The sequence below is a fragment of the Pleuronectes platessa genome, chromosome 16 (assembly GCF_947347685.1).
Source record: "Pleuronectes platessa chromosome 16, fPlePla1.1, whole genome shotgun sequence".
Lineage (NCBI taxonomy): Eukaryota > Metazoa > Chordata > Actinopteri > Pleuronectiformes > Pleuronectidae > Pleuronectes > Pleuronectes platessa.
Window position 1 is genome coordinate 13,475,806 of NC_070641.1, and position 24,141 is coordinate 13,499,946.

At 43.6% G+C, this 24,141-nt stretch overlaps 1 protein-coding gene and 1 long non-coding RNA gene across 2 annotated transcripts; one reads left to right on the plus strand and one right to left on the minus strand.

Annotated features, from left to right (window-relative positions):
* Window positions 1–41: 41 nt before the first annotated feature.
* Window positions 42–22,907, minus strand: camsap3 (calmodulin regulated spectrin-associated protein family, member 3). Its single transcript, XM_053443006.1, has 17 exons — window positions 22,436–22,907; window positions 15,661–15,923; window positions 9,116–9,256; window positions 8,846–8,929; window positions 7,546–7,684; window positions 6,987–7,126; window positions 6,795–6,879; window positions 6,650–6,692; window positions 6,502–6,557; window positions 6,145–6,214; window positions 3,972–6,066; window positions 3,746–3,870; window positions 3,316–3,608; window positions 3,105–3,198; window positions 2,661–2,779; window positions 2,433–2,551; window positions 42–2,342 (listed from the first exon to the last, which is right to left on the minus strand). Exons 1-17 carry the CDS (start codon window positions 22,566–22,568, stop codon window positions 2,043–2,045), a joined length of 4,299 nt encoding a protein of 1,432 aa, XP_053298981.1. The 5' UTR covers window positions 22,569–22,907; the 3' UTR covers window positions 42–2,042.
* On the plus strand, window positions 2,303–3,451 carry LOC128458241 (uncharacterized). Its single transcript, XR_008341997.1, has 3 exons — window positions 2,303–2,526; window positions 2,681–3,256; window positions 3,334–3,451. It is a non-coding gene; the product is annotated as an uncharacterized LOC128458241 (long non-coding RNA).
* Window positions 22,908–24,141: the final 1,234 nt, after the last annotated feature.

The window sequence follows — 24,141 nt, forward strand, 5'->3', positions numbered from 1 at the left end:
GGGTCAAAAAACTAAAAAACATGGGAATGGAAAAAGAAAAAGATGATTCAAAAAGATTTTTATTCGTCTGGTCCAGTTGCAGGGATAGTCAAGTTTATGAAATGAACATACATAGTGTGCTGGCACAAATTTTATGCAGATAAGAAAGAAAAATGGTATGACACCTCCTTCATGAAATGAATGAGTGACTTAAGACCGTAACCAAAAAAAGGACACAAGTAGAAACAGAAAACTAAACATCAAATGCAACATCTAATGCAAACCAAATAAATACATCTCTGGGTGATGTGGGGATTTCTAGGGGAGAATTGCACAGAATCAAAAAATATAGTGTTAACTACCATGTACTACTCTTTACAAATACATAAATACAAACATCCACGTATTTCATATGCACTCCTCCACGCACACTTTTAATCAAACATCTACTTTTATCTCTTTTTTTTTTTTAATGCTGCTCATCACATTTTTCACATCTCACTCAAACACACGAGGAAGAGAAGAAGCCAAACTCCCACTCATCCTATGGTGAATTTGACCTGATCACAAAACAGATGCAGAGTCGATTGTTTTCTTTCACTCCGTGATATTGGTAAAAACAAAACGGTTTGGCGTTTACATTCCCCCATTTATACATGGAGTCTAGACATTGTGGGGATGATGAGGGCTGTTACAGTCTCTAATTATCCTTCATTAAGAAAAACAATGGTTTATATGTCGAGACACACAAACAGGGAATCATAATAGGAAACAGACTCCTAAAGGGTTTATTAATCCCTACAAGAAAGGTTTCAGCAATTTCCATCCGTTTTGACAATTTCTATTCATTCTCATTCACTCATTCTCATCTCAACCATCCATCTCACTAATGCTCAAGCAGCAGGCTAGCTTATTCGTAGCTTACAAAGGTCAACTTACTTTTTACAAATCATTGTCAAAAAAAAAAATCAAAGTAATCAGCATTCAGTATATATTAAATTAGCAATGATTATCATTTTCACACAGAGCTGTATCCAAGTAATGGTAAACACGATAAAGCCCTCCTTCATGTTTTCCAGGATCATATCTTGAGATAGACTCGGATGACATTTCAATTCATCATGTCGAGACGGAGAAAGCAATTTAACAGGAAACGAGTCACATGAATTGTATTCTTCTCTCAGCTCTGAACGGCTGAAGTGATTTGTCCAGCAAAAACATGTCAAAATAGTATTAAAAAAAACATCCAGATGTCTACAGCTGAATGAGAGTGGAGTGGAGTGCACAGGCTGAGGAGCATAAGCGGTTTCTCGGTGTGCAATTCCACAGTAGCAACCACCAGCGCAGCCCACAGGAGGAACCACCCCCTATGGTACTTTCTCGTCCTGACCAAATCGGTAGAAATACCCCTGAATGGATCGAGCGGTTAGTGTGTGCCCTACATTCATATGAGAGCAGTGTAACCTGCTGTTCATTTTCAGCTGAGATCAGAACAGGGAGCTGAGCCACTTGACTCATTCGACTCGGGAGAGAGAGTGGGCTCGAAGAAAAGGCAGGAAAAGGAAAAGCAAGCAGAATCGAAAGGGGATGTGGGGGGGGGGGGGGGGGGGGACTACTCCGGCCCAAAATACTGTTAAGCAGGCAAAGGCAGTATGGTCGTCTCCTCTTTCTCTTACCTAAGAGTTGTGAAAAATGACTCTGGGGGCAGAATAAGGCAAGTCATAGGGTGGCAGGGTGCAAGATGAAGAGACTTCTTCGTCCTGGCAGAATTATTAGATTACATTTTACAATCGAGCGCCAATCAGAAGCTCTTGAAACTATTTTAACTACAATGGCTGAAGGAGTGAGTGAGTGAGTGATTGATTGTCTCTTTCTCTTGGCATGTAGAGTTTTTGCTGTAGGGGTCCAGGTTGATATCTCAGTCATGCTGTCTATTGTTAGTCTAACTGTATAATGAACAACCTCAAGTGCCTCACTGGCCAAAATACAGGACAATAGGAGTCATGCTGGGAGTGGTTTCCCTGAATGATAACATCTCCACCCATCTTTTCTGTGCATCGTCTTTATTTGGGGGTGCCGAGCTTTTTGGGAGTTCCTGGGCGCTTTTGCCAAATGTGACCGGGGATGGTGAAGGCGTCGACGCTCATGGACATGGTTTTGGACGGGATGGCCGTGAACTGCTTGCGGTCAGAGCTGTACTTGTAAATGGACTCGACCATCTCGGGTGAGATGAAGCGGGGGCCGTTACCAGTGAGCCGTACCATCTCCTCTGTTTCGGGGTTCATGGTGTAAACTGCTCTGAATTGGCAGCTGGAATCTCTGAAGAGGATGAGGAAATGATTGGCAGTGCTTTTCTCCATATCCTGAAGAGAGAAAGAAACACTGTAACTGCAGCAGAGACCAGAACTCAGTCACTTATAGCCTAGTTGGGGTGGACCTCTTTGTTGGCTTACCTCTACAATCTTGTTTTTCTGTGGTTCATTGACCCTGCCAGCCAGGCAGCAGCGAGTGATGGCATTATGGATGATGAACTTGTTGGACTTAAAGGTAGGCTCCTTGTACAGCTTTGGTCCTGGAGGATAACAGCGTTTCCAAATGTCATGTACCCGACAGAATCATGTTCATCGGATGTAATTTTAACAGTTTAAAACAACACTAGTCGTTTGGAACATATGACTGACCTGTGTATTCTGGGATTGAGGCAGGGGAGGAAATGGTGGAGCCATTCTCCCAGTCTCTCTCTCCGTTCATAGCCGTCGATCGTCCTGGTGACATTAGCCGGGAAGGAGAGTGTGAACGGCTAGAGGAAGACACAAAAGATAAGTCGTTATTAGACCTTGAGGCTGTGTGCCTACGCTCGTATAATATTGATTGATATACAAACCTACAAACAGTAAAGTCACTAACAATATTGAAAACTTTGTCTTTGATATTCTGGCAATATTTTATATTTTACTCCACTAAATAAAAGTCTAGTCTCATATAATGAAAACAATTTATAGTCATGGAGCTCATTTAAAAAAAAAAAATTATAGTAAATTTGCTTATATCTATGGGACTTCAAATAATAGTGACAATGTTTTTGGCTCATTACTTCCTCTCATGCCTCTCAATGTGCAGGTTACCTGGGAGACTTCCTAATCGACAGGCCTCCAGAGTCATGCGCCATGGATGACAGGTTCATGGTGGAGTGGGAGTACACTTTGTTCAGCCTGGTGCCTAGATGAGGGAAGACAGGATGAAAACAGGGGAAATTACACTAAGAATCGAAAAGCATGTGAGTTTAAAAAGCGGACACATAAAAGACACCAGTTAGTGAACGTTCAAACTATTTACCCGTGAAACCCTTGGCAGGGCTGTGAGAGAGTACCGAGTCATCTCTGAACACAGTCTTGGGTCTCTGCTTCTTGACACCGCGAACCGTGGTGGGTTTCTGCCTCAGCACCTTGTCCAAGTCTTCCATGATCTTCAGCTGGTGTCTCCGTTCATACTCCTGCCTGGTGAAGTCATCTCTGCGCTTGGGAGTCCCCTCTCCTGGTGTGGTGCGTGATGCTGGAGGGGTGCCGGGGTCGGGTGGTGTGTCCTCTTCCTTGTTCCCCCAGCCCTCGATGATCATCCACTGAGGCTTTCTGAAAGTAAATAACATTCACACTTTACGAGCCTGAATAATAAATAAATAAAGTTACATTGAATTTCACAAAGACACAACATGCTACAGCCTTCATCTGGCAATGGATGCGGGTGTTTGAGTGAAAATTATTCTCACTTTGACTCTTTTTCTTTTTCCTGCTCCAGTTTGCGCTTCTTCATCTCCTCCGCTCTTTTCTGCTGTTTCTCCAGCAAAGCTGCTCTTCGCTGGGCCATCTCGTCCTCCGGTCGCACCATGTCCTCCTAATAATGTAGAGCAAAATGAAAACAACATTAACGTGGAGAAGTTACGAAACACCAAATTTTTTGAATGGGTCCTACATTAATAATGATTAGTCACCTACCTTGAAAAAGAAACCGACCCCTCCTTTCGTCTCTGGTTCTGTCCGATCACTCATTGTGTCCGAAAAGGCGTCAGGTAGTGTGTCATCCTGGTCCCCATCTTGCAGAGCAGACAGCGGGATCTCAATCAGGCTGCTGCGTTTGCCATTCACCATCCCGGCAGGGGCATCGCTCTCAAAGGAGCACTCTGATGGGGCACCAGAGCTGCAGCCCCCACCTCCAAGCTTAGATGCATGACCATGCAAAGACCCTGCTTCCAGGTCCATGCTAAATATGCTATGGTCATCGTTGGAGCCTACCTCTGACAGGGTGTCATCTGCGGCAGGACGGTGCGTCGGGGTAGGAAATGGTACTGGGGTCAGTGTTGGCGTGGGAACTGGACTTGGTCCATACGAGCGCAGGTCATCTAGGCTGCCAGAGTCCACAATGGAGAATGAGGATGAATTCTGGACTTGGGACTGCCAGGGACTTACTCGCCGACGGTGGGGCATGCTGTCAACGTTTTGATGAGGGACGAGAATTCTCGACACGGTCGGGACCTTAATGTCCGAGGGATGACTGTTATGGTAGTGTTTGGGGCTTTTAGGGGGCACAGATTGGGCTCTACGGTGGACATGAGGAGATTTAGGAGGAGTGGCGTGGTTTGTGATTCTGTGCGATGGAGAAGGAGAGGAGGATGCTGAATTTAAATCTCGGTTGGATTCTCGAGACATGCGTGCAGGGGTATGGGCTGGGGTGGAGGTTTTAGGGCTGGCTGGAATAACCCAGGAACCCACAGCTTTCTTCTTGACGAGATGGTTCTGCTGCTCTGTAAGTCGGTGCATGTCACTTTGCAGGGAGCTGAGAGCTGCAGTCAGCTTCGACACAGCATTGTTATAGTCCCCTAGTGGAGCCACCATTTTTTCACCCGGTGTCCCAGAGCCCTTCTCCCCTGGTGTACCTGCCTTTTCTTTGGAGTGACTGAACTGTTTGTTGACCTGAAGCCCCCCTTTGACATTACCCTCATCCTTCACTGAGGGGCGCTGTTCATCTTGTTCCTGCTGGTCTTCTGCCTCCATGTGAGCTAGCCTGTCTTCCAAGTTCAAGCGAGAGAGTTCCTCTTTTGTGGATGAGGTGCTGACCTTGCCATCCCCTCCTTCGCCCTCGCCCTCATCCTGCTCCTTCTTTAACTGCAGAAAGGCACTCTTACCCAGTCTTTGCCTGTGCTTGGAAAAAATGGCCTCAATGCGTTTCTTCTGGGCTTCGATAGCTTTGCGCTTTTCTTCAAGCCGAACTCCCAGCTCAGTCATCTCATTATTGAGTTGTGGGCTCTTGCTGGGGCTTTCCTCAGTCTTTTGTGACCAAGTGGTCATCTGAGGGGAGGAGGAGTCCCTGGCTTTCGGAGAATCTATTATCTGCTTCTTTTTGCGCTCTGCAAAGCTGGTCAACTTGACACCGCTGTCAGACTCCTCTTTGCCGTGGCCCCTAGCAGAGTGAGCACCAGCAGCTGGTGTGGTGGGAGTGGACCGGCCCTTAGGCATGTCTTCTGATGCATCCGAGTCCACACTGCCGTCTCTCAAGACTGAGTCATCATCTCGTGAACATTCGGAAGTGTTCCTGGTGCGAGCGGAGTCCCTGGACTCTCCTGTAGGCCGGTACATCATTCCTGAGCGGGATGGAGCGGAGCAGCTCATGTTGCTGGTGTGTCTCGAACTAGCGGGATCATCAGGAGAGTGGAGGTAGAAGCCATCAGGCGCCCCATCCGGGTGTAAACGAGGCTCCATTTTGCTCTCGTTGTGGATTATTTGGAGAGCCTCCTCAATTGTAGGCAGCTCTCCTGTTTCAGTCTCTGCAAGACCATTCTGCTCTGCCAACCGTGGAATACTGGGAGCCTGTGTTGTCCAGGAAGCTCTCTGTGGGCCACTGGGGCCCGAGGGTTTGGTAAGCAAATGGCTGATGTCTTCAGTAGGGGTGTAGGGTACGCGGATTATGTTTTGGGACGCTGGGTTGAGTTGATCTGAGCTCACAGAGCGGGTTATCACAGGGTCGCCCATCACAATGTCCACGTCACTGTCCAGGCCAAAAGGGATGCTGAAGGATACTGCTGACAAGGGTCGGCTGAGAGAGAGAGAAAAATGTCAGTACACGTCCAACAGTAAAAGTAAGAAAGACATTGTCAGAATATATTGGTCTAACCTTGGTCTCTTGCTCCATGTCTTTCCAACTCCTTCTATATGAGACATTGAGGTAGACTGAGTCAAAGATCCTGAGAATAATGGGACACACACAAACATGTGAAGGCATGCACACAAACAGGGAGGCACAACTCACATGGATGCACATGTCAACCAAACTGCACAATAAAAGTAAAAAAAATATGTACAAGAGGTTTAATATATTTATAAAAGTAAGAAAACAAGGGTATCGTGCAACATGAAAAATACAAACATGCATTAAGGGGGAAATAGGTGAACCAGTTTGGAAAATGATAATAATAGGGGCATACAATGTCTGTAGTTTGATGTAATGATGAGAATGAAGTATTAATCTTACCTGATGCAGGGGAGGAGATAGGGAGAAAAGGCTTCTTGAAGATAGAAGGGGAGGAACTGCAAGCCAGGGAAAAAATAAAGTTCAAGTGCATCCAAAGAATTTATCAGACTACTACAAAAACAAACGAACACAAAGAGAGCTTCAGTACCTGTTTCCAGTCAAGCTACTTGGTGTTACTGGTGTGGAACCATCTAACAAAGAGGTAAATCATACGATTAGACAATCTTATGTCATGATCTTCCTTGTAAGATGATACAGGATTTACAAAGCACCACATAATTAGTGACACTTACCCAACGTGTTTATTGGCTGAACAAAGTCTGGCTTTCGTACTTCGAACCAGTTCAGCAGTTCTGCCAGGAAGCTCAGCCAGTTGACCTACAAAGATCACACAAAAATAAATCAGGTATTAAGAAAAGTAGTAATAGTATTTTTTGTGAGTGTGTCAATTAGAGTGAGTGTGTTTAATAAACATTAAAAAGTACCTGAAGCTCCTGTGGGGTGTACATCATGTCCTCCAGTGCCAAGTGACAGCAGCTCTTCAGACAGCTGTCACAGAATTCACGGATGAACTGCAAGTTGTACAGGCTGTCTGCTACAGACATGGAATCCTTCATACAAACATCTTTGGGAGAGGAAAACAAACATTTATTAACTGATAAAATAACTTCAGTACAAAATATTATCCTGATGGGCTGGATTTGAAAATGCAAATGTCCAAGCTACAGACACTTTTGAGTTATTTTACGCCAGTGTAAACAAAAACATCTGACTTCAGCAATAGAATGAATACGTCATGTCCAGCCTCCCACTCTACCTAGACACTCCCCTCACCTAAACCCTCTGGGGAGTTTCCTGTTGATGTGAACACGTCTGACCTGGACAATCTCCTGCTCCACTGATCATATGTTCATACACGAACTCCAGGTAAAGTCCAGATAATGTCTGGACAATTTGGTTTGGACATTATCCAGACTTTGCCTGGAGTCCATGTCAGAAAAAGGCTCTAGGGTCAGGGTTAGTGGTTAGAGTGTTTGTTGGTACCTTCAAGTCTTAGCAGTCCAGGACAATAGTAATGTATGACAGCAGCAATGGCACAACCACTGGACAGGTCTTTGACTTCATTCACCACTGGGAAGATTGCCGTTTGTTTGGACTGAATTTTATCCTTCCTGTAGCGGAGCTAAAAAAAACAACAAAAAACAGCAAATCAACAACACAATCTACAACTTAAAAAGGTTTATGAGTGAAATGTTTTTTACGTGTAGTTAACCGTAAACATCACCATCAAAGTCAGTGTTTTCAAATCACAGGTCAATACTCTCAAGTACAAATGCATTTTAATACAGAAAATGTTTTAAGAACTGCATGTGAGAAAGAGGACAAAAAAAGGTCATGCTAATATGTACAAGAGACGGATTAGGGGAAGAAATGATCAATTCAAGGGGAGAGCAGGATGTAGGAGGGTTTTGTCAGGAAAAGGTGGCACAGGTCAGGGTCTCAAGAGAAGGGGAAAGAAAAAAGGCGTCTCCAGTACAACTGAGGTAAACAAAAAAACAAGAGACGGTGAGCAGGTACGAGCCGACAAGAATCCTGTCTCTGTTAACCCCTGTAGCTTTTCACAACAAACACACACCTCTGTCACAGACAACCAGAGGAACCGGTTAGACATCGATCACTTTCAAGGCCTGCTCGAGTCCCAGTTGTGATTCATGCACCACTCATGTTTCGACAAACAACGCCTTCCACGCCCCTGCCATGCCCCGCCCTATGACATTTACACTGTGACGTGCAATTTAATGCAGCGTATAGAATGTGATGCACACTAGCATTCCCACACCAGCATATGGAGAAAAAAAAAAAAACACACCTGACCATCAGATATTTGCTGATAAATTTGATGAAGACACTGGAAGGATGGAGGGGACAGGGGGAGGGAGCAGAGGAAAGGAGGGAACTTACAGGAACAAGTTTCCAGTACCAGCGAGTGGGACACTGTCAAAGAGGAGGAGGGGATAGGAAAAAGAGAAAGACAGGGAGGTGGAGAACAGGAGCAAAACAAGAGGTATTACGCCTACAGAAGAAGAACTAGACAAAAGGAGAGAAAGGGTTTGAGATGATTTCTTGCCATGACAACACAACCTTGTTGACAAAGCAGTGACGCTGCACTGTATTTATTGTGTCAAACACTCCTGTGGATGAAAGTGCAGCAAAACCAACAATATAGGCTTAATAGACAGACACCTTTGTGTAACACTTAATGCATCATGTCAGAGGGTGTGTTTGGATATAATTATGTGTGACGAAAGATAGAAATACAATGGATGTGAAATGTAAAACTCACAGAGGGTTGAAGAGGTTGGGGCTCTGTAGCTTGAGACGAGTCATTCTGGGGTCCCTCTGTAAGTTCTCTCATCTTCTGATTTAACTGAGGATACGGCAATAAAATATATATACATAGTTAGTTACACTTAAGTGAAGGATCTGTACTATGTGTCCTGTTTATAAAATGGCTAACGTGACATTGTATCTTGTGCAACAGACAGCTAAGTAAGTATGAACAATTTCTGACAGGATACAATAAAGATGTGTTTCTCTCTGGCCGGATCTTTACCCCGTTAACCCAATGAAGCAGAGCCTCCTCCCAGCTGGCAGCTCCGCCCAGCAACTCGGCCGAACCAGACGTCTTCACCGCAGCCACTGCCTCCATGGCTCCCGCTGTCATCAGGGCGTCTATCACGGCAAGGTGGGCGCTCTGCACCAATAACATGGAGGAAAAAGAAGAGGAAGAGTCAGAGCTGGGGCCAGAGAGCCCAACAACATAAATCAATTAGGGCTAACACAATAATGCTGCACGCTGACATTTCTCCGGCTCACTGCAGATCACCTCTTACTGTTGTACCACGACTGAAATTTACCAGCAGCCTCCTCTAGAGGTCACCAGACGCCACACGTGAGTCAGCGGAAACACAAACAAGAGTTCTCAGAGCAAACGCACACACACAAGTGTATATGGTTGAACTTTGGACCTATGTTTGTACAATCATTAAATCATTAAAAGAGGCAGTGGACCTGTAATATGATAACATGCGTGTTCCTTTACTGTCATTCCTCAGCTGTGCTCCCTTCATTTTCCTTCTCCGTCTCTATTGTGCAGTGAAACATAGCTTTATGACTCATGTGTAGGAGACTGTGGGAGAAAATGAGGTGTTGTAACTAGATCACCTGGAAGCAAATGAAAAACTGCATTCTCAGTGTTCCATGTGCTTTCTGCCTTTCTGGTGTTTGTGTTTTTCCAGACAGAGAAAGGGCTGTAAAACGGTCTAACTACTTATTTTGCCCACATAAACAAATTAGACAAAACCTCTTGCTTACATATATTGTCTATTCCCAAGCACTTGTATCCAGCATATTTGTCCTTATACTTGAGACGTGAGACCATTACTGTGTTCTCTCTAATGGCCAGAGCCCATTAAAATGCACCACTGACATTATCAGCTCAGGCGGAGTGAACGGCTTAACTCTATAAACCTGTTAGCTCATTAGAAGTTGTGCTCTACTGTGCCATGGAGCTGAAACCAACAGATCTTCACATGCCTGACCTCCGTTGTGCTCCAAGAGATTCAGATATTTTAACCAATGTCCATAATTTACATTTTATTCCCACACACAATTGTCAAATAACATGCATCATTGGGGTTATTCATGATCGCAATTCTGTTTCAAGTTTTTGTACTCAATGTATGATTCTCACATTTCCCTGTATCAATTTCACTTGTACTTGCCATCAAACAGTAGCACTGGGTCCCCAGTCGCCTCAATACTGGCTAAATGCAACAAACCCCTTGTTATAGTAATTAGTTCTGGCCTACAGAGGAGACAGGCAAGTCGCGAAAAACACATTCCTGTCAAGGGGCCACTCCTACAATGTCCAATCTTGAGTTTTGAGCCTAATCTGTGCAAATCAGTGCCTGCTCCCTTTAACTACTTACAAATTCCACTTTAGAGGCCAGACATTCTTGGTCTAACCTCTTAGCGTTGCCCCTGATCGAGGCTGGTGGCACTCCAGCTGCGTGCATGAGCCCTGTCTGCATGTCTGCATACTCAACCCTGATGTAAAGTGCTGACCTAGACAGACCCTCTGATGGGTCGAGCAGGGCGTGCTACGCCAGCGAAGGCTTGTCAGATAGCATTGGGTCAGGCTCTCTGGTTGTGCTGCAGTCAGTCACTGGGAGCAATGTGGCTCTGGCTCACCTGCTCCCACAAACTCTGCTTCCAGGACGAAATCAGCAGCTTCTATGTTAAGTGGAAATATTGGTCCACGGTCTTGATTGTTATTCATATTTACATATCAACTTTCATATATCACTGTTCATCCAGTGAATACATATGGTAAACGGCTCTTTTCGAGTCCTGATGACTGAGCTTCTTTGAATGGTATTAATGAATTGTAATTTAGGAACTAGATGGATGTGAGGGGCTGTGTTGGCCTGCAGTTATTTAACATTTAAATTTTCTTGAATTATTTGCTTTGTAAATTAATGTCTTGTGAAAAAGGAGCAGATTACATAAGATTACTATATTGTGTTTGCATTTTAATCGTTTTGTTTGGTCGATGAATTAAATAAATGTATATATATATATATATATATTGATCACCACTTGTAACCCTTCCTCCATCACACATCACTCATACTCTACCGACATAGCTGTCAGAAGGAATTTGGGGTTCAATATCTTGCCCAAGGACACTTCGTTAATCAAACAAATCCTCTCCATCTCCTGAGCCACAGCCGGCCCAATGTAATATAAATATGATCTAACAAAATTCTGTGCTTGTCTTGAGAGCGAAGCCTGATTGAGGTCCGGATTAAATTAAGTCTGAGCCCTAAAACACAGCACACTGATGTTGAGCTAAATTCTGCCACTAGCTGTGAAACCTTCCAGATCAAATGAGGTGATTTAAGGAAGGCTCATACTTTTGCATTTCGCCACACAGTGTAATCACAGGTTGGAGTTTTTGTCACAGTGTGAAAGAAGAAAGGATGAGTGACAGAGAGAAAGAAGAAATGAACAAGAGAGAATGACAGACTGGGTGAAAGTGGCAGACCCTGTTGTTGTACTGTACACTAATTATTCAGAGGAAACAAAAAGGGCTGAATGAAAGGGGGGCAGGGGGGGCTGCTAGTGGATTTCCCCCTGCAGACCCAGGAGAGCTTGCTAAGCTAAATCACAAGTCTCCCTAATGAGAGGGGAGAGAGGAGCGACTCGTGAACACACAGCGCAGAGACTGCCAGATCACCATAACAACCAACTAGCTGACCCACAATGCATCTCAACACAAGCCTGACCACAGCACCGCTCTGTGCTCTGGCTTAGCACCGGCTCTCTGCTCGGAAACATCCAGCCAGCAAACACTTAGCGATCCACAAACCAGTGCGAGAAAGAGGAAAAATGAATACCTCGTCAATTAACCCGATCAATCTTTATGGTCTGTATGGCCCAAATCTGCTTACATCATCGTGTCGAAGATGTGCCAAACAGAGAAGGTGAAGTTATTATTGTGGATCAGTAAGAGAGATTACAGTGAGGGCAAAACCTGATTATGTCTGAAATATGACTTAACCCCATCCCCCTACCCTGCCTGATGCTGTGAGGGAGACAAACAGGGGTATCTGGCAGGTCTGGGGCCCAGCACAGGGACTTTGCACAGTAGGTTATATGGTTATCTGTACGTCCGTTTGAACATGGACTGTATGCATAAGCAGAGAAAAAAGAAAGAAAAAAGTCTACAACAGTTTTAAACTACAGGCTCTAAATGTTGACTTTCGCACACCACATTAATCTTTCCATCAGCTAAGGTCCAAAGCAGCACAGAAAGATGCTGGTTCCAGATATTTCTGATAGTCTGCCACTTCTATTTCCAACTAAGCTCTTGACGGATGCACACATGAGCAGAAAGCTGCCAACACAGCAGTATGATTTAAGTGTCAGTATCCATCCAAAACCAACAAGGGACCAGAGGAGGGTTAGCTGCATTATGGCTACATGACTTACTTTGTCACTGTGGGAACTAAGGCTCAGCCCAGTCCTCCAGTGCAATCAATTTCAGCCGGTTAGAATCGTCATGACATCCCACTGTCCCAGCCAACAATGGATGTAATAAATAAGTGATGAGTGTGATGTTGAGAGATGTTATGTGCATTGTGAGTCAGTGGTCATCTCTGGCGTGTCATCTAGTCGTGGATGATGACGTTCAGTCTGCATGGCAGATTATCTCTAATCTTCACAGATCTTTATCCTCAATCTCAGGAGTGATGGGGGTTGGGGTACGTGGGTAAAGGGTGGAGACTGCAGAAAGCTCCATTTCGGATGGCCACTCCAAAGAGGCCCAAGGATGTACTCTCGCTCCAGGCACTAGCCTGGGAAAACAACCGGCTAGCTTAGGTTGCAAGTGCTGGGCCATTGACTGTTTCTACAACCTTATACACTCCAAAAGCATATTTATCCAAAATTGTTCAAGTGTTTAATTATCAAAAATCGATGTGACTACATTTTAACTTTAATTTTTTAAGATAACAATACATTATATTAGCACATAATCTTTGATATTATTGTCAATACCTTGTACACAAGCATGCCTAGTATGTATGGATTTACAAGACACTATAAACTGAAATAAAGACACAAAGAACAAGATTAAGTCAATGAATATATAATGTCTTGTTTCTAAAGTAATTGTTTTTGCCTTAGACTTGACCCAATCTTGTTACTGACAATTCAGAGGAAAATGGGACTCTCTCTCCTCTTGCCCTAGATGATGCAGCTCACTCTTCCTGTGTATTTCTAAATCTAACTATTGACCAAGGAATGTCAAGGTCTAGAGGCAGGGACAAACAAGACATGCTTCTTCATCCTGTAGCAGCAGCCTAACAGTTTGATGAAGGGAATATTACTGTGATGTTTTTGCCCTACTTTGATCCACGCACCAACTGCGTAGTTTTATATAGCAGGTCACTGACACGTCGTACTGACACTGGTGCTGCATACCCAAGCCAGCAGGAACATCTTAGTGGGTCAGGATAAACCTACATCCCTGGATTTATACATAAGCCAAATTTCTCAATGAATAGCAATGATTCAAGATGTTAAATAAATCAATAACAAATGGAAAAAGCATCAGGGCTCCGTCACCTGTCAGTGACAAACATGACTCAACATACTTTTATGTAAATGCACTATGTTATCCTCTTGTTTCACACGGAAAAGTGAAGCTGTAATATACAGCAGTGCTGCAGCAGATTGTTGCTGCTCCAAAGCAGTTTACTGGCCAAGACCCACATTGGTGCTCCATCCTTTAATGCTGCTGCAGCATGACCCACTTCCATTGCTTGCCCCACTGTAGGTACAGTGCCAGTTAGTGGTAGACAAGCTCAGAGAGCAATAACAGCCAGAATAAGAGATTCATGATGAACCATAGTCTGGAATAATAATCTGGAAGCCATATCTAGAGCTGAGATGCACGCAAACACACAAAAAATGCAGCAATATCATGAAATAAGGGACGTACTCTGTCGTCAGGCCTTTATTCTGATGCTTGGGTGATAATGATGAATCAGTAAATCATGATCATTGTGGCTATGTCTACAACCTTTAACATCATATGTTTTGTTTCTTTGTGTATTTTGGTGTGAAGTGGAACATCTGTCAGAGCAGGTGGTTAACTCTCAGCAGGTTTGTAGTTTTGAAAAAAAACAGGCCCAAACAACTGTATGTGACTTCAAATTCAGGGCAAGCTTACATTAGGTTTATTTTCTCCTATTATCTATGGTCATACCCCAGTAGTACATTAATCAACCTACAAGCTTTCATATTTAAAGTTTAAGTTTATCATCACAACTGCAATAGGGTTAGGGTAAGAAGTACTTGATAGAAGTACCGCATCTGCTGAAGTGTTGTTCAGCAGCGGAGCAAACAACCTTCAAGGTACAACAACACTATCCATGCAGATCCCTTGAGACTCCATAGAGGTTTTGAAACAACAGCCTGTATGTGCATGAGCCAAGATGGCTGGGAAAATACAGTTGTATGCCACTTTGTGAGGAAGATAATCTTTATAAAGTACCTCCCCTCATTTAGACTATTATGATTCCATAGAAAATAAAATTAGTCCTATTGTGAGAGGGAGAAAAATGGGAGAGAGAGGGGGAGGGGGGGGGGGCAAGAGAGGGAGAAAGAGGGAGCGAGTGAGATAGACAGAGAGCAGTTCATTGTGAAGGGCTAAGAGGACAAACCAGTTCCTCTTGATTTGACTCACTAAGCTCACAGTATTCCCTCAACACAGTATCTAATGTTTCACCAGAACTGTTTAACCATTGTCCGGGTCCGGACCAACTATTGTATCCAGATCCCCCCTCCCTCTCAAAACCTGGAATTAAAGTAGTCGTCCCTTGTGTCACCATTACTGCCCCAGCAGCTGGATCCACTCATCCTCTCAGATCAGCTAGGGGGGGCACCGGGGGATGGGGATGGGGGTGGGGTCGAATGAACGGGGGTCTTTTTGATGTCCTTTAATCCCTCGAATCAAAGCATAAACAAGCCACTGTATCAACAACCAAGCACAGGCAGCTACTTCTCTGTGGACTCCTGTATAGCAGAGTATCTGGTTTCAGGGGAAGGTGACGTTCACTTCTTGGCCTGATACACAAACATAAAACAGTTTCTAACTCAATGAATCAATCCTGCCTGCCAGACCAGTGTGCCATCATCAGCTTTGTGTTTCCTGTTCACGTACACCATTAATAGAATGGCACTCAGTAGACCCTTTTGCATGCAAATGCTCAACAGTGCCCTTAAATCCTGTCTGCACCAAATTGCAAACACTCATAGAAATCCATCCTATAAGCGCAGGCATTCTTGAAAAATTCACATAATTGCCCCAAAGTATCTTATCTTGCAATGTTAAAGAAAGAGAAAAATATCCTGGATCCACCCACTTAATTAAGTATGGTCCAAAAGTGGCTGGGTTCTTCCTTGGTCCATATCTCCCCCCTTCCAACAAGTTCCAATAAATACAGTGCTAATAGACAGCAATGAAAACACAACCTCCTTGGCAGAGATACAATTCTGTTAGTATGTATATAAGCTCCATATCTTTACCATTTTGATGGGTTTACGACGGAGGTCTGCATCAGTCACTAGTGTGTCCTTGTCTTTGGAGACGATGCCCTTCTGAGTGAGGAGCTCCAGCATGGCAATGTTGTCTTTGGGCTGCGCCTCAGCTTCAGCGCCCCCCAGTAACAGGCTGTAGGTGCGGCAGTAAAGTTCGGAGGACTGCAGAAGGCGGGTGACTGGTGGTTTAAGGTGCTCCTGCTCATACTGGTCACAGTAGAAGGGGTCGCGCAGCTCAGCGGGGACATTCTCTACCAAAAGAAAAAACAAAACAGACAGTTTGATAGGTTCCAGGAGGAGTGGTGCTTCTTAACAAACATAGATGTATGTATATATATATATATAATTAAGCTCTGACAACTTCTTTCCCACCTTCATTTGCTCAGTTAAAGATCATCCTAAACATGGAAACTGACATCTGCTTTCTGCTCAGTGGTAGATTAAAACAGTTGGTATGTACCCTTGGTCGACATTCAAGTACATGGGTAGAGGAGTGCAAGCAGTAAGGTCATGGGTCACGTCAGAAGCTGCAGATTACAAGATTCTCTGCCACTTGCTTCTTCCCTATTTGTACAGAGACATTTTAATCTCAGAGGCACAAATCAGTAACCTAAATAATCTACAAACTCAAAACTTTCAAAAGAAAATGAGAAACCTCTTAAGTGGGTTCAGACTGGGCTCAATGTAAATAACATTCGCACAGCCTAAGAGGCATATCCGAAAAACACACACTTGACACGCCCTCTATGAAACTGGTTTTTCAGCATCCAGATCAATCAAACAGGAAACTCAATAGCTTGTGTCTGTGTGTAAACATACTGGAATAAGTGTCCTGCTGTTTAAAAGGGCCTTCAGCAAAAAAGGTGACAAGCTGGAATACCAGCAGTCTGCCTGAAAAGAGAAAGGACAGATGTCGGAGGTAATGTGTGTTTATGAGTGTGTGGGTTCTTCCTAACAAAGAGATTATTACAAGGGAGGTTTCACTATGTCGTTGTATAATTACAAAGTCACGTAATAGATTCACTGACATCAAACAACAAAACGCTCGGCTTCAGAGGTGAGACGATGCCATGTTCTCTCTCACTCTCCCTCCACGATGACTGTAGATGTCAGACAATATAGTCGGTCACACCACACGGTCCACTCTACTGTAAATACGACTGCGTGCCAAGACTACAATGCTCTCTGTAAAGCCTGGGATACGTCAACCAAACTGTCCATCTATAAGTCTCAGTTTCACAAAGTTACACGACACGTAAAAATCTTTTTTCCAGGTTCCCAAGATGACGTTTACAACGAAAAAGGAAAAACTTCACCAGAAGGCAAAGCAGAATGCAAATGCCACGACTCAGTGAAATGAGAGAGATCGATACGAGCATGATTTCCCTAAGGGAGAGTCTGGCCGTGAATAATGACTTGGTGTGTCACATACAGTGTATCACATAGAAATACTTTTTATTTTTTAAAGCTGCAAATCTTGAGGAAATAAAAAGAACAACTAGCTGGCCTTGAGTGTAACTAAAGCCCATGTGACATAACGTCAACTCCAGGGAAATATTTGGGATCAAAACATAAGCCTGTGTGTTTGCATAAACTCGAGCAACAGCCTCTCTGCCACTTTTACAGGTCATGGGGTCAGTGCTTATCACCTGGACTGAATAAAGAGGCAGAAGTCAAATGTTTGCGCAGATTATTAACGTGGGCACATTATTATGCTGGGCGAGCAGGGAGATTACTCCTCCAGTAGGGAGGTTAAAAAAAGCATTTGTCATCTACCAAGGAGATTCTGGCCCACAGATTTAATCCCTACCACCTGCAGGAGCTCTGTGCTGAAGCTGACCCTCACCTCTACTCCTTGTGTGTTAGAATAAAGCAAACAGACATGTTTTTCTACAGCAGCAGTGCCTCGTTGTTTTTGTTGTTTTTATAATAAGAGAAAAATAGGGAAGACTATGTCAGCGATGAACCATCATGAACAATATTTAATTGAAAGTCCTTAATCTCTTGCCCTTGTGGCTGCAGTGAGTTCAGCTGCGTTCGCTGACGTGCAGTGCTCAAGAGCCAGCTGATAAAAAGAAGCAATGTGTCCTTCTACTTCACTTACTGATTGAGCTAGCATGCTGGTCATGACACAGGCATTACTACTCCAGTGTGACAGTAATCAACAGGATAAGGACAAACACCAAACCAAGATTTGCTGGGGAGAAAATCTTTGACAAGACTCCAGCACCTCTCAAAATAAGATTCTTGTGAAACAATCATCATTGGCTTTCAGGAAGGTTGGTAAGCAGCACGGAGCTTAAAGTAGCTCTCTATAATAACATGGCACAGCACTATGCAAATATCACTGGATTAGACAATCTTACCTATCAGGCTGCTTAATGTAACCCAGGCTAAGATTAGATATATAATAAGGTCTCAAATGTGAAATGGTGTAGAAAGTAATTAAGTTTAGATGGCAAGATTACCATTTCTACCCAAACTTATGTTCAGGCACAAGTCCATACCTGAACAATTAAAAGTTGCATTCAGTGTCAGCATTCCACTTAAGGAGAACATTTTACTGAATGAAAAACTCAGAATTACTTGTTACGTGTTTGATAAGGCTATTCACTGTAGGTTTAAACTGTCTCTCTCTGGACAACTGAGGTAAAGCATCCTCATCATGTGGCAGAAAGGTTCAAACACAGATGATTATCCGCTCCCATTTTTAGAACAAAGTCGGCCCTATTTTGTTGCCCCAAAACTTCCTGGGGGTTAGAGAGGCTATGCTAACACCCTACCATTCATGTGACCCACTAGTTCAGAGAACAACGCTCATGCCAACATTAATATCAAAGTACAGGTGAGACCGCTTTTTCAACAGAACATGTCAAAACTTTATATATAGGCATAGATATACATGTATGTGCATATACACACACACACACACATACTATACATTCATATAGTCTTTGATCTGATAGTTCAAGGAAAGATAATGACTGTATTGATAGTGTAATTTTTTTAATTTTATCAACTGCTCAAAGTGCTTAACAGTACAATACAACCACATTCTCCCATTCACACACACATTCACACAGCACTACTACATGCTGCACAATTGCTATCAAACACATTGCCAAGACCCCTATCAGGAGCAATTTGGGGTTCAGTATCTTGCCCAAGGACACGTCAGCATGTGGCCTGGAGCAGACATGGCTCAAACCAGCGACCCTCTGGACATTGTGGATGACATGCTCTACCTCCTGAGCCACAGGACATAGACTGCCCAGGGTATCCCATCTCCATTTACACCCACAGGCCCACTCGACATGAATAAGACATCCCTAACAGCCCTGTGTGTCCTGTAAACCATCACCAGAGCCGGCGCACTATAAGACTTAAGCAACGCAGCCTGTATCTGCATTACAGAGTCAGTGTACACAGGACAACAACCTATGGACAGTCCCACTTCATCATAAGTGCAAACAGGTCAACACTGGATAACAGAGTGACAGTGTGCATTAGCCTGAAGCAGAACGGGTTTAGGTTTAGACACTGACTTCCAACCAGATCTGTTGGTTTCACTGTGATCTTTGTCCTCCATGTGTGGTGTGGCAAGTGACTTCACATACACATTATCTTTAAACACACTTCACAAGTCAGTGACTGTAAACAGGGTTGAACCTAAGAGTTTCGAACAGAACGCCAATCAGGCCTTCCTCTTGAGTAAACACTAAAATCAAGAACACATCCTCCTCAGGTCCTTGTCCCTTGTTGACTCACCATAGCTACAATGATGGGGAGAGGGTGAGTAATCACTCCACTAGGAATTCGGGAGCAGCTTGTAGCTAGACGAGGCTAACATGCTAAAGAGCAACGAGTTTTCCACCTGAAAGAGTCGGAAGAGGAAAAAGCCACGACCAAAACAGATGTTTAAGCTGGGGCATAAACTGGAAGACGCACAAATGAAATGACATACTTAGAAGGTAGACTGAAAAACAAATGCTGTTTACTTTATGAGTAAGCTTGTTCAAACCCTTCAAACAGGTGGATCAGGAGTTTCTGGTCTCATTCCAGTGTAAAAGTACAAACTAGTTTGACTTACCCTCAAAACATCTGTCAAGTCACATGTCACAGCAACTTGGGGCAGAACCCAAACTACATCCTTGCCAAACAACTTTTACTTTGCATTGTGAGGAAAATATTATTCATCACTGTCCTGTCAGGCCATTACAAAACATGATCAGATGGCATTTCCTTCCTGAAAAACCGCGCAACTACCACGAAAGTCTTAAAGCATGTATAGTCTGATAGAAAATATGAATAGGCCTATATGTGGTGCATCATTTATATCTGCATATAAACAAACCCGTACTTGACAATGACAATGTTATTATGACGATCCAAACATGCCATCATAAAAGAATCTATGGTGCCACATCCTTTGTGAGCGGTTTGTTGCTGGAGCATGATCTCCTAATACTCCTATCCATTCAAAAATGTATGGTCTAGAGCCATACAGTCAAAACTGATCATTTATCACCATAAATGTCACATTATTATATTGATGAAATGTTTAAAGACTGATGCTGAGTGAAGGTTCTGGCCCTTCTATAAGGGCAAAGAATGACAAACACTCGGTAAACAGCTAAACATTTTACAAATATGAGGCAGATCTCTGTGCTTGCGTAATGCATTTATCCACATATATATTGGACTGGAAGAGAATAAGAACATTGATATTGTTTATTTTGCCCAGGATGGTTCAGTGTCTCCTTTGCGTAACAAGGTGGAAAAAAACTGCTGCAGGTCTCCTACTTTAGTATTTTGAGAATCTGACGAGGTTTATGGATTATATTTACAACCGTAACACTTGTGTATGAATTCAAATTGTTAAATTTACTATGGGTTTGGTTGTGTTGAAAATGAGTTTGTGTTTCCTGTTCACTCCTAGCCTTGAAATATTTTATACCAACAATGGCATTTCAGGCCAAGCATCAAAGTAGCATTCATTCATTTTAGGGTAGCCTAGAGATATTTTATTATTCCTGTCATTAGGCCCTTGCCAGCTCTCGTTCTCAGCCTAAATAAAGACCTGAGATGTATATAGTATGTGATCCTGTGTTAACTCCATTTTGTATCACAAAGAGGGAGATTAAAAATGGTGCCTATTGTAATCATTCGGATAATTGACCTAGAAGAGGTGGGACCAGACGACCTGCTCAGGCTCCTGCTGTGTCTATCTGCTGTTCTCCAGGCTGATCTTTTCTCTTTCTGGGAAGCGACATGATGCTGAATCATCTTGACTTTGCAGGAAACTATCATCAGCAAGGCCATTGAGTTGATGAAGATTAAAAAATGCACATCAACAACACACGCAGCCTTGGTCTTCATATTCCTGTATCTTGGGATGAAGGGTGACTTTGACCAGAGGGTGTGGTTGAGGTGCTTAACAGAGCACACGCAGACGCAGCCGCCTATAGGCCAGGGACTTGCCTGGGATTGTGTAACCTGCGAGTCATGTTGTTAAGAGTCAAAACAGAGATCCCCTCCCACCATTTTCATTCAAAACTGAGTTAAATCTGTCTTTAAAATATTGACAATTAACCTCCAGCTTAGTGTTATTTAAATGCACAGCTCAGAGACGTGAATGGGCTTTCTTGATTCGTACCGTGTGCAACTTAAGTAAATGGATCTAAATTGTACAGTGACCTATTACAGGACTGGTGTGTGAACTCTCCTGGAAGAATATAGTTAAAAACAAAATTAAAAAAGTGTGTCGTCAAGCTTATTTCAAACAGGACAGTTTTTTGCTGTCCTCTGTGAGAGAACTAATCTATAGAGATAGGCCTCGAAAACAGAGAGACTTGTTATCACCTCAGGGTCAGAAGTGACGCTCTTTAAAAGTCTCCGCACACCAGCATGCTCTGTCTTATGATACGTGAGCTCATTCAGGTTATTTTCTGAGGTGGGTGTGTTATGCATCACAGAGGCTGGATGGTTTCACACATGCAGGCGCATCTTGACCCAGGATACTGAAAAGAAATTGCTGAGCATTGAATTCCCTCTGTGCAGGGATGCAGCCATTTGATCCAAATTCTGAACTGAATACAACTGGCGCTGTCGTTTTTAGTAGTGAAAATCCCCCCCATGCCCCAACAAGATTAAAAACATCCCTAGCAGCCTGCAGTTTGTGACCGAAGCCCTGCAGACAGAAATACAGACATAATGGGTGTGAGTGATAAGGCCTGAAGGGAGGAGGCCTGCTCCTCTGAAACACACACACACACACGCACACACACACACACAAACACCCACAAACACACATACCTTTAAAATGTGACCACCCATTGACCAAGAACAAATGACATGTGTCACAGTGTAAAAAAAATGCGTAGGGCGCATGGTCCCTTTCATTTGCTGCTCTTTGTGATGGAAACTGCTGAGCTACACACACACACAAGCACACACACATATACACACATATACACACACAAACACACACAGAGATACACATACATACACCTACACACACATACAAATACACAACACATATACACACACACAAACACACAAACACACACACACACACACACACACACACACACACACACACACACACACACACTGTCACCCTACATACATGTGCTCTCCTCTGCTGCCGAACAGAATATAAACACACACACAGAGACCCACGATGAGCGCAACAAAAGGACGCATGAGACCTCTGTGAATACGACTCGAGCAGGGCAGGCCTGCAGCCTCCACTCTAACCTACCTGCGGTGCCGTAGGACTTTGCCAGCAGCCACCCGACGCTTGCGCAAATTTTCGCCTTGGCACAGTCGTACAAGTCGGGCGGTTTTATCTCTGGGACCACGAACGTCTTCCTCATGGTGGGGGAGTCCACCATAGCGAGGCTGCGAGGGGATGGGAGGCGGTGCCGGTTCAAAAATAAACAAGACAGCAAAAGAAAAATATTCACGCTATCATCCTCTCTGACTGCTCCACACGACCGGGGCTGGGATTACGGATTGTGGAAGGGGGGGATATCCGGCCCGGAGCTGCGTCCAAATGCGAGTTAAAGTCCTTCTCTGTGCGGCTGTAGTTGATCGAATCCAGGTTGAATGGTAGCCTCACAACCAGGAGAAGCCCCGAGCCGCCGGGTTACTGGAGTAAAGCGGACTGTTGCCCTTATTCTGGCCCTTCTTCGTCCGCATCGCCGTGCGTCCTGCTCGCTGCGCGGAGCTCCACTGAGAGCCGCGCCGATGACTGACGGCCAGGTGCTCCACACAGGCGTCGCTTGCCCGGCCCGCCTGCCAATGGGAGTGGGGCTCTGGTTGATGGGGGCGGGAGCAGGCAGACGGACAGGAGTAAAGGTGGGATTCCTGCTACAGGTGCACTTCCTGGCGGACAGGTGAATGCCTGCAGGGACACTTTCTCACCGGGAAGGGCTAACGACATAAAGTGACCGAATTATAGAAATGTTACCGCAACGCAAATGCTTTAAATATGTTTCTGTATACGTAAACAATGAGCTAGAATGACCAATTAGTGTACAGATCCTTCACTTAAGTTGCAAAACCACAATATTAGAACACCACAATGTATTTAGTATACAAAGTGTACACGATCACAAGTACTATCACCTTAAATAAGTCACATGGTCCATTCATAAGTGTCTTTAACTCATCATTGTATTTGAGTCTATCATCATGCAAATCCAAACCATCGCTACGACAACTGCAAAACACCTTTTTGGATCCATCTATGTATTGGATTTTATAAATTGATCTTATATTTTGAATGTAAAATTAAAGTAACTAACTACATGGGTGCCGGTTTAATTGTACACAACAAAAAAGGCCTTCAATGTATTTAGTTACTTTCCACAACTGACACTGAACTTACCTGTAGTTCTAGGAGTTACTGCTTTGCCTCCACCAAGGAACCATTTCTTCACTAGTGTTCAAAAACTATATAGATGAAAAATCACATTTTTGAAAATACAGTCTGTGATTTCCTGCAGTATGAAAATTGATTTACCTGACTGGTCAGATGGAAGGTCCTGGTGCAGCACCACAATACACCAGTTCCAGGTCAGCTATTCTGTCAATCATCCTAATCATTGACTTCTTGCAGGCATAAAATACATCATATTTGTGTTGTTTTGCAAGGCTTCTTGATTTTGCTTCAATACTAGAGATATATTTTAAACCATTATATATTCATGTTTATTTGTAGCCCTTCAACATGCTAAAAATGATACACATTATCGAGCAAATACTTAATTAGATCAGCACTATTAATATCTACTTTTGATTAACAATTCACCGAGTAGCACAGATGAGCAATAATGTCATTAACACCTGCAGATATAGTCGATCCTTTATTTACTGGATGACAGGAGCAGAGTAAACATCTAACATCTAAACAAAGAATTTATATAGGAATATAGTCTAGTTGCCCTAATGTTAGTGGAACTT